Raw genomic sequence first — 13,816 nt, forward strand, 5'->3', positions numbered from 1 at the left:
TAACTTAAAAAAAGCCCAAACACTTTTAATCTGAATTTATTTCATGTTCTGCCTAAAGCATAGGAGAATTCAAAATGGTTATCAGTGAAGGGGGTGGCTTTTTAACACCTAAATAAAGACATGCCTTTTCTCATCCGGGCCCTTGTCATCTTACATCTTTATTACTGCAGCATTCTTTCCTTGGGCCTTGATAAAAGCTTCACATTTATCCACTCAAAACACTGCTGTGCAAAGTCATTTCCCTTGTTCCTCATTTTGATCATGTCAACACTTTTTTTGCATCCCTCCATTGGCTCCTTCTTTTCCATCACATCAAACACAAATTCCTTGTCTTCACTTCATGGCCCATCCCCACCTTACTTCCCTCTCATTTGCTAACAGTGAATCCACTAACATCTCTCCTCTGTCGTGATACTAGCCTCCATCACCCACTTGTTATATTTGAAACAAGCACCTTTGCGCTTTCTTCTGTTCTGCCAATCACACATGAGAGGAACCCCCACATAAACATAGAATCACAGAAATGTAGGGCTCCAGACCCTCTGTACTGGGAGAGAACCAACTATACCTAACATTATTCCTGACTGGTGTTTGTCTAACCTGTTCTTTAAAACCTCCAATGATGGGGATTCAACAACCTCCCTTGGAAGCCTGCTCCAGAACTTAATTACCCGTAAAGTCAGAAGTTTCCTAACATTTAACTTAATTCTTCCTTGCTCCAGATTAAGCCCATTACTTCTTGTCCGACCTTCAGTGGATGTGGAGAACAATTGATCACAGTCCTATTTATGACCGCCCTTAACATATTTGAAGACTTACCAGGTCCCCTCCTCAGCCTTCTTTTCTCAAAACAAAACATGCCCAGTTTTTTAACCTTTCCTCATAGAGCAGGTTTTCTAAACCTTGTATCATTTTTGTTGCTCTCCTCTGGACTTCCCCAGTTTGTCCACATCTTTTTTTAAGAGTGTTACCCAGAACCAAACACACTACTCCAGCTGAGGCCTCACCAGTGCTGAGCGGAGCGGGACAATTACCTCCCATATCATACATATTTGTTAATACATCCAGAATATTAGCCTTTTTTGCAACTGCATCCCATTGTTCGCTTATATTCAATTTGTGATCCATGATAACCCCCAGATCCTTTTCAGCAGTACTACTGCCGTACCAGTTATTCACCATTTTATATTTGTACATTTGGTTTTTCCATCATAAATGCAGTACTTTGCATTTATCTTTATTGAATTTTATCTTGTTTGATTTCGGACTGATTCTCCAATTTGTTTAGGTCATTTTGAATTCTAAAGTACATTTTGTCCTCCAAAATGCTTGCCACCTCTCCCAGTTTGGTGTCATCCACAAATTTTATAAATATAATCTTCACTCCATAATCCAAGTCATTAATGAAAATATTGAGTAGTACCAGGTCCAGGACAGACCCTTGCACCACCCCACTAGATATGCCCTCCAGTTGACAGTGAACCACTGATAATTACTCTTTGAGTATAATCTTTCAACCAGTTATGGGCCCACTGTGACCCAAAGCACCCCTGTATTCACATCCTACACACTACGGTGTACATAATCTGTGTACAAAATATGCCTTGTGAGGTATCATTTGAAAAATTACTTCCTGGTCAATAATACCATGGTGAAATGTATGGAGAAAAATTATACATAAAGTTATGAAATCCCTCTGTATGACATTATTAGCACATGTTCAAAACCAGACTCTCCTGCCTAGGCAAAAGTTGTTAAACAGGCCTATCCTAAACAAAGGAATGTGTGTTTACCTCAGTTTACATGGCAGTAGTAAACAGGATCATCAAGACAGCAAGGGGATGAGATGGCAGGAAACAGAACAATTTGCATTTCAGTGAACACAAGTGAAAGAGCACAGAGCTTCCTTCATCACAAGACTCCATGTTGCCTTCCTCACAGCTTGAATAGACTTTACTTTGAGGGGTAATGTTCATTTTAAAAATCCATTAAAAAATTTCAATGGACTACAAAAAGAAAGGCAAAGTGGGTGAGGTATATCTGTTATTGGACCAACTTCGGCTGGTGAGAGCGACAAGCTTTCGAGCCACACAGAGCTCTCCTTCAGTTGTGGGAAAGGTACTTCAAGCATCACAGCTAAATGCAAGGTAGAACAGATTGTTTAGCATAAGAAGTTAGCACATATTCTAAGGGACCATTGAAGGTGCAGTGAATACAGAGCCAAAAGAGTACCCAGAAGTCACCTACTACAGGACAGGCCCAACAAAGAAAATAACAGAACGCCACTAGCCATCACCTTCAGCCCCCAACTTAAACCTCTCCAACAGATCATCAAGGATCTACAACCTATCCTGAAGAACGACCCATCACTCTCACAGATCTTGGGAGACAGGCCAGTCCTTGCTTACAGACAGCCCCCCAACCTGAAGCAAATACTCACCAGCAACCACACACCACACAACAGAACCACTAACCCAGGAACCTATCCTTGCAACAAAGCCCGTTGCCAACTGTGTCCACATATCTATTCAGGGGACACCATCATAGGGCCTAATCACATCAGCCACACTATCAGAGGCTCGTTCACCTGCACATCTACCAATGTGATATATGCCATCATGTGCCAGCAATGCCCCTCTGCCATGTACATTGGTCAAACTGGACAGTCTCTACATAAAAGAATAAATGGACACAAATCAGACATCAAGAATTATAACACTCAAAAACCAGTTGGAGAACACTTCAATCTCTCTGGTCACTCAATTACAGACCTAAAAGTTGCAATTCTTCGACAAAAAAACTTCAAAAACAGACTCCAATGAGAGACTGCTGAATTGGAATTAATTTGCAAACTGGATACAATTAACTTAGGCTTGAATAGAGACTGGGAGTGGATGGGTCATTACACAAAGTAAAAGTATTTCCCCATGTTTATTCCCCCCCTCCAGCCCCACTGTTCCTCAGACATTCTTGTCAACTGCTGGAAATGGCCCACCTTGATTATCACTACAAAAGTTTCCCCCCTCTCCTGCTGGTAATAGCTCACCTTAAGTGATCACTCTCGTTACAGTGTGTATGGTAACAACCATTGTTTCATGTTCTCTATGTATATAAATCTCCCCACTCTATTTTCCACTGAATGCATCCGATGAAGTGAGCTGTAGCTCACGAAAGCTTATGCTCAAATAAATTTGTTAGTCTCTAAGGTGCCACAAGTACTCCTTTTCTTTTTCCCAATAGAGTGGAGTATCTTTCCCAATACCTTTCCCAGACCTAAAGAAGAGCTCTGTGGCTCAAAAGCTTGTCTCTCTCACCAACTGAAGTTGGTCCACTAAAAGATATTACCTTACGCACCTTGTCTCTCTAATATCCTGGGACTGGCACAGCTACAACTACGCTGAATACAAAAGAAAGGGGCAGAGAACCCGAGTTCTCTCTTTCACCTAAGATGGCAAAGCACCTTTGGGCCTCTGCGAGAGATCCTGACTAAGGAGAGGGTCAGCCACTGTCTTGCTGGAAAATGATGGATGAGAAAGGCCATCTGAAACAAAGCCTTGAACCAAAACTTGCTAAATTAAGTTTTAGACTTTTAGATGTGTGTTTTCACTTTAATTTGCTTGTAAGCCTTTCTAAACTTTATCTCTTATACTTTAACTCATTTAAAATTTTATCTTCTTTTGTTAATAAACTTGTTCTATTATTAATCTAAACCAACAGTGCTATATGTTTGTATTGAAGTGAATATCAGCCCTAGTTGTTCTCTCTTGCCACAGGGGGCAGGACAAGAGGCAATGACTTAAAACTACAGCATAGCAGATTTAGATTAAATCTCAGGAAAAAACTCCTAACTGTAAGAACAGTAGGACAATGAAACAGACTGCCTAGGGAAGTCGTGGCAGCTCCTTCACCGGAGGTTTTCAAAAGGAGGCTGGAGCCATCTGTCTTGGATGGTTTAGAGCCAACAAATCCAGCATCTTGAGAGGGGGTTAGATTAGATGATGCTTGTGGTTCCTTCTAACCCTGTGGTTCTATGGTTCTAATTATTCCCACAGTTAAAAATGTACACCTTATTTCCAGTCTGAATTTATCTAGCTTCAACTTCCAGCACTTGGATCATGTTATAGCTTTCTCTGCTAGACCGAAGAACCCATTATTAAATATTTGTTCCCATGCAGCTATAAGAAAAGGAGTACTTGTGGCACCTTAGAGACTAACAAATTTATTTGAGCATAAGCTTTCATGAGCTACAGCTCACTTCATCGGATGCATTCAGTGGAAAATAGAGTGGGGAGATTTATATACATAGAGAACATGAAACAATGGTTGTTACCATACACACTGTAACAAGAGTGATCACTTAAGGTGAGCTATTACCAGTAGGAGAGCGGGGGGGGAGGGGGGGAACCTTTTGTAGTGATAATCAAGGTGGGCCATTTCCAGCAGTTGACAAGAACATCTGAGGAACAGTGGGGGCTGAAGAGGGGGAATAAACATGGGGAAATACTTTTACTTTGTGTAATGACCCATCCACTCCCAGTCTCTATTCAAGCCTAAGTTAACTATATCCAGTTTGCAAATTAATTCCAATTCAGCAGTCTCTCATTGGAGTCTGTTTTTGAAGTTTTTTTGTTGAAGAATTGCAACTTTTAGGTCTGTAATTGAGTGACCAAAGAGACTGAAGTGTTCTCCAACTGGTTTTTGAGTGTTATAATTCTTGATGTCTGATTTGTATCCATTTATTCTTTTACGTAGAGACTGTCCAGTTTGACCAATGTACATGGCAGAGGGGCATTGCTGACACATGATGGCATATATCACATTGGTAGATGTGCAGGTGAACGAGCCTCTGATAGTGTGGCTGATGTGATTAGGCCCTATGATGGTGTCCCCTGAATAGATATGTGGACACAGTTGGCAACGGGCTTTGTTGCAAGGATAGGTTCCTGGGTAAGTGGTTCTGTTGTGTGGTATGTGGTTGCTGGTGAGTATTTGCTTCAGGTTGGGGGGCTGTCTGTAAGCAAGGACTGGCCTGTCTCCCAAGATCTGTGAGAGTGATGGGTCGTTCTTCAGGATAGGTTGTAGATCCTTGATGATGCGTTGGAGAGGTTTAAGTTGGGGGCTGAAGGTGATGGCAAGTGGCGTTCTGTTATTTTCTTTGTTGGGCCTGTTCTGTAGTAGGTGATTTCCGGGTACTCTTCTGGCTCTGTCAATCTGTTTCTTCACTTCAGCAGGTGGGTACTGTAGTTGTAAGAATGCTTGATAGAGATCTTGTAGGTGTTTGTCTCTGTCTGAGGGGTGGGAGCAAATGCGGTTGTATCTTAGAGCTTGGCTGTAGACAATGGATCGTGTGGTGTGGTCTGGATGGAAGCTGGAGGCATGCAGGTAGGAATAGCGGTCAGTAGGTTTCCGGTATAGGGTGGTGTTTATGTGACCATCACTTATTAGCATCGTAGTGTCCAGGAAGTGGATCTGTTGTGTGGACTGGTCCAGGCTGAGGTTGATGGTGGGATGGAAATTGTTGAAATCATGGTGGAATTCCTCAAGGGCTTCTTTTCCATGTGTCCAGATGATGAAGATGTCATCAATATAGCGCAAGTAGAGTAGGGGCGTTAGGGGACGAGAGCTGAGGAAGCGTTGTTCTAAGTCAGCCATAAACATGTTGGCATATTGTGGGGCCATGCGGGTACCCATAGCAGTGCCGCTGATTTGAAGGTATACATTGTCCCCAAATGTGAAATAGTTTTGGGTGAGGACAAAGTCACAAAGTTCAGTCACCAGGTTTGCCGTGACATTATCAGGGATACTGTTCCTGATGGCTCGTAGTCCATCTTTGTGTGGAATGTTGGTGTAGAGGGCTTCTACATCCATAGTGGCTAGGATGGTGTTTTCAGGAACATCACCGATGGATTATAGTTTCCTCAGGAAGTCAGTGGTGTCTCGAAGATAGCTGGGAGTGCTGGTAGCATAGGGCCTGAGGAGGGAGTCTACATAGCCAGACAATCCTGCTGTCAGGGTGCCAATGCCTGAGATGATGGGGCGTCCAGGATTTCCAGGTTTATGGATCTTGGGTAGTAGATAGAATACCCCAGGTCAGATTCCAGGGGTGTGTGTGTGCGGATTTGTTCTTGTGCTTTTTCAGGGAGTTTCTTGAGCAAATGCTGTAGTTTCTTTTGGTAACTCTCAGTGGGATCAGAGGGTAATGGCTTGTAGAAAGTGGTGTTGGAGACCTGCCTAGCAGCCTCTTGTTCATATTCCGACCTATTCATGATGACGACAGCACCTCCTTTGTCAACCTTTTTGATTATGATGTCAGAGTTGTTTCTGAGGCTGTGGATGGCATTGTGTTCTGCACGGCTGAGGTTATGGGGCAAGTGATGCTGCTTTTCCACAATTTCAGCCTGTGCACATCAGCAGAAGAACTCTATGTAGAAGTCCAGTCTGTTGTTTCGACCTTCAGGAGGCATCCACCCAGAATCCTTCTTTTTGTAGTCTTGGTAGGAAGGTCTCTGTGGGTTAGTATGTTGTTCAGAGGTATGTTGGAAATATTCCTTGAGTTGGAGACGTCGAAATAGGATTCTAGGTCACCACAGCACTGTATCATGTTCGTGGGGGTGGAGGGGCAGAAGGAGAGGCCCTGAGATAGGACAGATTCTTGTGCTGGGCTAAGAGTATAGTTGGATAGATTAACAATATTGCTGGATGGGTTAAGGGAACCACTGTTGTGGCCCCTTGTGGCATGTAGTAGTTTAGATAGTTTAGTGTCCTTTTTCTTTTGTAGAGAAGCAAAGTGTGTGTTGTAAATGGCTTGTCTAGTTTTTGTAAAGTCCAGCCACGAGGAAGTTTGTGTGGAAGGTTGTTTTTTTATGAGAGTATCCACATTTGAGAGCATTCTCTACAGCAACATCCTCTACAGCAAACAGGGAAAGATTAAGAATGAGCTCTCAAAACCGGATACTCTCATAAAAAACCAACCTTCCACACAAACTTCCTCGTTTGCTTTGCGCCCTGTTTACCAAGTGATCCAGATCGCTCTGTGTCAGTGACCTGTCCTCTTCATTATTAACCACTCCCACAATTTTTAGGTCATCTGCAAACTTATCAGTGATGATATTATGTTTTCTCCCAGGCCACTGATAAAAATGTTAAACAGTATAAGATCAAGAACCAATCACTGTGGGACCCTACAAGAAACTCGCCCATTTCATGATGATTCCCCATTTATAATTATATTTTGTGACCTATCAGTTAGCCAGGTTTTAATCTATTTAATGTGTGCCACATAAATTTTATATCATTCTACTTTCTTAATCAAAATGTCATGTGGTTGCAAGTCAAATGCGTTACAGAAGTCAAGTATAATTACATCAACTCTATTACCTTTATCACCAAATTTATAATCTCATCCAAAAAAAAAGATGTCAAATTAGTTTGACACAATCTATTTTCCATAAACTCATGTTGATTGTGAAATCCTTATGATCCTCCTTTAATTCTTTATTAATCAAGTCTCATATCAGCCACTCCATTATCTTGCCAGGAATTGATGTCAGACTGACAACTCTGTGATTGCCTATGTCATTCCATTTACCCTTCCATTTTAAACATTGGCATAGCATAAGCTTTCTTCCAGTCTTCTGGAATTTCACCAGTGTTCCAAAGCTTCTTGAAAATCAACATTAATGGTCCAGTAAACTCCTCATTCAGCTCTTTATTATAAAGCTTGGATGTAAGTTATCTGCAGCGGCTTATTTAAAAATGTCTAACTTTAGTAACTACTGTTTAACATCCTTCAGGAGATTTTTTGAGGGAGACTCATTGAACAAATTGCAACTCAGTTTAAGATGCATACCACAGGTTACGAGCGGATGGAAGCTAGTTCTGTACATTCACACTTTCCTCGCCTATTTTATTATAACCCTTCATACAGTATCTCTGCTATTGGGGCAAAAGCCACCGCAGCACATGCCACTGAAAACAACCTTACTGCATCTCTCCACCTCAGTGATGCACCATCAAATCCCATCTGAAAACCTCTCTTTTCTCCTGTTCCTCTAGTATCCCAATTTCTCTCACCCTGTTTATTTATTAACTCTACACATTATTTAACTCTGCAGGGCATTCTGGAATATAGTTTGTATGAAAGAAGCTATCCAAAATACAAATCCTACTGGATAATGATTATATTGTTCTCATGTCCAAAACCGCGGTCCAGAGTTACTCCTCTTATTCCTCTTTAAAGTAGACTCAGAGTTTTCTGTAAATGACAGTCCCCTGACTCAGCAAAAAACACTCCATCCCTGCCAAATCACAGAAAAAAACCCTTCTGTTTTGCAAAATGTCAGATAGCAGTTCTGCTTCCGCTTCTATCTACAGCCAAACATTTCTTACTGGGGGCAAAGCAAAATTGTTGAGCTGAACAGAGGGGCACTACTAAGGAAGCTAAAACTCTTGTTAAGATTGTAAAGTGACCTAACAAATGTGAAAAAGCATAAAGTGAACAACATTAACACAATATGGTGCATACTCAGCAAAGAGATTTCAGAGGGGTATTAAGTACATCAGCAATTTTAAAACGTTTTTCTTTCTACTGGTCTGTGAAGGCCAGACTAACCACAGGCCACAGATTACACCTACTCACAATGATGCTCCAGAAGGTCCTGCTCTGACAGTGACAAACCCACCATCAGTGGAGAGCACTGGAGAAGGAGTTCCCTACAGAAGTATGGTAGTCCCCAGATTAAAAAAACAGTGATAATATTCTTACTTCATGTTCCATAAGGCAGTGGTTCTCCACAAGGGGTACGTGTACCCCTGAAGGAATGCAAAGGTCTTCCAGGGGGCATATCAATTCATCTAGATATTTGCCTAGTTTTACAGCAGGCTACATAAAAAGCACTAGTAAAGTCAGTACAAACTAATGTTTTATACAATGACTTGTTTATACTGCTCTATATACTATACACAGAAATGTAAGTACAGTATTTATATTCCAATTGGTTTATTTTATTATTTTATGGTAAAAGTGAGAAAGTCCGCAATTTTTCAATAATAGTGTGCTGTGACACTTTTGGTTTTTTATGTCTGATTTTGTAAGCACGTAGTTTTAAGTGAGTGGAAACTTGGGGTACGCAAGACAAACCAGACTCCTGAAAGGGACATAATAGTCTGGGAAGATTGAGAGCTACTGCCATAAGTAAGTATAAAATAAGAATATTAAAAATTTAAAAGAATACCATTGGCCCAATTCCCACTTACATCAGTTAAATAACATTGTAATTCTATTGACTTTAATGGAGCTACTCCTGATTTACACGTATACGTATGTTATTTAAGAATCAAATCCAAGCTATTAACCACATACACTTTGTTACGTTTATCCCTGCAGGTTGCTCTGGCCTCCATTACTCTTCAAGAGTCACCACCATAGCACGTAGAGTACTGCTGCAGCCAGTCCCCAGAGCACCACAAGACAATGGGAACACATCCTGACTCCCTGCATCCTGCAATGGCTCCCTATCAATTGCTAGATCTAAATCAAAACGCTGAGCTTTAAGGGTTTTTGGAATCTGCCTCTCCCTGGGATCACTTTGCTCTCTCCATTACAATGACCTGGTTGCACTCAACTAGACCAATGGAGTTCACAGAATCATAGAATATCAAGGTTGGAAGGGACCTCAGGAGGTCATCTAGTCCAACACCCTGCTCAAAGCAGGACCAATCCCCAATTTTTGCCCCAGATCCCTAAATGGCCCCCTCAAGGATTGAACTCACAACCCTGGGTTTAGCAGGCCAATGCTCAAACCACTGAGCTATCCCTCCCCCCCAAGTTATTAGTGATAAGCTTGATATGTGGAAGCGGTGGTCAGAGACACCCAAGCAGCCAGCCCATTGTGGTAGAACTCCCACCAGACATAGACTGACAATGGATCTCATCACATTTAGATCAAGATGTAAGACTTATCTTTTTGACAGGGTTTTTCCCAATACAAAACCAGGACCAGTTTGCTATGGGCAGAAATGAAATTACAAAAGAGGAAGAAGAAAGATTTAAAAATAGCCTCAGGTAATATAAGTGCACCTCAACAGCTTTTACGAGAAAGGGAAGCAGAATGCAATCCTGTGGACTACTTGTTCACATATGTAATTTTTGTCTGCATTAAGGTACCACTAAATAGGTGCATTGCAGACAGAGATCATGATCAGCAGGAGCTAGGAATCTGTGGTGAGTGTGCATCTAATAATCCTGAAGAAAGAAAATGGGCAAATTTATGTTAACATATTGAATGTCCCTCTTACTCGGTTATTGAGCATGGAGCACACAATACTATTTTTAAAAGAACTGAAGATCACCTTTATATACATTAAATATGCTTTCTATATCCTTTAAGTCTTTAAAAAAAACCCCACAGTGCTTGCAGTCCTGCTGGAGAGAAGTCCTCAATTGTCACCAGTCACTGATCAGTGAACCCAGTTCAGTCCCCTTCTCCTCACCACCACATAAGTCTCTAGCTTAAAATTATAGGCAAAAAGGTGCACCTCCATTACATTTGGGGACAAATTCTGCTCTCGCATATGCATGCACAACTCCCATCAGTTGCAATGGTGTCTAATGGTGCACTTTGCTTCTTATGTTGTACACTTAAGCAAGTAATTTCTTGACAATTGCAGTCTTGCAACTAGCAAATACAGTTATGCATCCAACTCCAAAAGCAGTTACTGCTTTGGTCAGAGTTTTTGTTAATCTCTTCTATAAAACAATAAAGGATTCAACATCAAATATCAGTGACTCAATACTTAACCAAAGATGGATCCCCTCCACACTTTGGGTTCGATTCATAAAGAAACTTAGGTGCAATGATGCTGACTATTGCCATGCCTAACTTTCAGTCACCTAAAAAATCACAGGGATTCACAAAGCCTGAGTGCAGGACTAGGCTCCGTTTACAATGAATGGGGAGAGATAGGTGCTTCAGAATCGGATACACAAAGGCCAGCACACTTGGCAGCTCCTTGCCTAAGACAGCCAGTGGGAGACGCCAACCCCTCACCCCACTAACAAAGAGAGGTACCTAAGTCCGGGCTGCAGGGTAGTGCCTCCCTCTGCTTGGGACTCTCAGTTGCAAACCCTCTCTTGGTGTTAGGTGCCCACACTGTTGGAGGAGAAGGAGGTCCCTCATTATTTTTAGGCCAGTGGTTAGGTACTCACCTGAGATGTGGGAGAACCACGGTTCAACTTCCCCCTCCACCTGAGAAGGGATTTGAACAAGAATCTTCCACCTGACAGGGGAGAGCTCTAACCACTGGGTTATGGGGTATTTTGATGTGGCACTCCCTCAGTCTCTCCATATGTGCAGCTGGGGACTTAAACGGGGGAGGTCTCCTACATCTCAGGTGAATACCCTAGCCACTGGGCTATGAATTATGAGGAAAGTCATCCTCCTCTTCTCCTGACGTTTAGTGTAAGCTTCTCTGTAGGGGCTTCCCGCTCCAGTAGGCAAGGTCTGAGCACACTTACTGGATCGGGTTCCACAGGTGAGTTAGGCTCACACATCACTCTGGCCCTTCAGCATCCAGAGGCCTGGCCTGGGGCGGCAGTGCGCACATAAAGGCTGAAAACACAGGCGTTTAGGGGATTTTCACTATGAAAATTAAGATGCCAAGCGAGTTTAGGTGCCTACCAGGGTTCAGGTAGTTGAGTGGGAGCTTTGTGAGTGGCAGTTATGCACCTAATCTAGCCCCTGGTAGCATCAACCCATGGAAGGAAAGGCATCTCAACTGGCTTCTTTTCTTTTGCCTTTTCATTATTTTCCACAGTAATTCCAGAGCCCAGGGTCTAAGATCCAAGTGAAAGATAATTATGACTAAGGCAGGAGCAGTAAAACAAAAGTATCTCATCAGAGAATCATAAAGGAAATCAGCCAAAATACATGACAGGCACAGGAGAATCCCCCAGGGGAAACGTACTTTTGGAAACAATCTTTTTACATGAACCTCCGAATTTCAGAAACAGTTTTCACCTCAGCGTCTTCCATTCTTTACAGCAAGTGCTATTTCACTTAACTTTAAGTTCTTTTACATATTTTGGATATTTAGCATTAAATATTTGATGACGCTTCCATTTATTTGAACAGCAACTTGAATTTTTAACTCTTAGAAGTCTATCTCTAACTTCTATCCAAGCTGTTAAAGAATAAGCCTCACCTTCTCTTATAAAGACAATAAATCAATATTTGATATTTGCTATGATAAAAGCAATAAAAAATAAGTTAACTTATTTGTAGCTAAAGCTCTTGGAATAGATTTCCTCTGGCAATCAATACTTAAGTATGAAGGCAAAATCCTGGCCTGTCTTGTGCAGGAACAGTGGAATACTAAGGCTGAGCACTCCTCTCAGAATTAGGCAACTGCCCTGGATAACACATACAGCAACACTCCCGGAACCTGAAGGGAAGCACTCCCTTCTCCTCTGCATACTTGCTGCCATCAGTAGCTGGAACTGGGAGAAATATATTGTTCCATTTTGAAGTGGTAGCATGGAGTACTGCAAAGCATAATTTTGACATTAGGGGGTAAGATATCCATTGTAGAGGGAGAACAATGATAACATACAGCTGTTTAGAGAATTAGCTCCCCAATGCACGTATCCCTTTTAACATCCTACAGTTACTACATGTAGCTAAATGAATCTTACCAGAATACTTAGGAAATCCTTTAGACAGAAACCTCACAGATGAGATAAGAGGGTCAGTTTCCACCTTCTGACCAATAAATCTTACTGTTATTATTGCATATGGAAGGCATTGCCTAGGCTTATCCACTGGTTTTGAGTGTATATTGTATTCATAGAAGTAAACCTGAAATTTAAAGAAGAAGGAGGTCACAAAAGGTAAGTGGTTTGTTTTATCAACAGCTAAAATTGCATGAACCGTGGCATTTTATTACAGAACATGGGAATGGCCCTACTGGGTCACATCAGTGGTCTATCTAGACCAGTATCCTGTCTTCCAACAGTGGCCAATGCCAGATGCTTCAGAGGAAATGAACAGAACAGGCAATCATTGAGTCATCTATCCCCTGTTGTCCATTCCCAGCTTCTGGCAAACAGGACACTCAGAGCATGGGGCTGCATTCCTGACCATCATGGTTAACAGCCATTGCTGGATGTATCCTCCATGAACGTATCTAGTTCTTTTTTTAACCCTGTTATAGCCTTGGCCTTAACAACATCCCCTGGCAATGAGTTCCAAAGGTTAACTGTGTGTTGTGTGAAGAAGTACTTCCTTTTGCGTGTTTTAAACCTTCTGCCTATTAATTTCATTAGGTGACCCCTCATTTTTGTGTTCTATGAAGGAATAAGTAAAATTTCCTTATTCACTTTCTACCCACCAGGCAAAATTTTATAGACCTGTATCAGATCCCATCCTAGTCATCTCTTTTCCAAGATGAAAAACCCCAGTCTTGTTAATCTCTCCTCCTATGGAAACTGTTCCATACCCCTAATAATTTTTGTTGCCCTTCATTGTACCTTTTGGAATTCTAATACAATTTTTTTGAAATAGGGCAACCAGAACTGCAGGCAGTATTCAAGGTGTGGGCGTACCATAGATTTATATAGAGGCATTATATTTTCTGTATTATCTATTCCTTTCCTAATGGTTCCTAACATGGTTAGCGTTTTTGACTGCCACTGCACATTGAGTGTATGTTTTGTAGAGAACTATCCACAGTGACTCCAACGTCTCTTTCTTGAGTGGCAACAGCTTAAATTAGCTGACCCCATCATTTTACATGTCTAGTTGGAATTATGTTTTCCAAT

General features: G+C 41.6%; 1 protein-coding gene across 2 annotated transcripts in view; it reads right to left on the bottom strand.

The window, feature by feature from the left end:
- The window catches only part of TEX15 (testis expressed 15, meiosis and synapsis associated), an 86,700-nt gene that overhangs the window by 22,707 nt on the left and 50,177 nt on the right, over positions 1–13,816 (bottom strand). For both annotated transcript variants that reach the window (XM_073340315.1, XM_073340316.1), the window contains exon 6: positions 12,692–12,854. In XM_073340315.1, the coding sequence (XP_073196416.1) occupies positions 12,692–12,854 (163 nt within the window). The remainder of the gene's footprint in view (positions 1–12,691; positions 12,855–13,816) is intronic.

Source organism: Lepidochelys kempii, chromosome 4, assembly GCF_965140265.1.
Source record: "Lepidochelys kempii isolate rLepKem1 chromosome 4, rLepKem1.hap2, whole genome shotgun sequence".
NCBI lineage: Eukaryota > Metazoa > Chordata > Testudines > Cheloniidae > Lepidochelys > Lepidochelys kempii.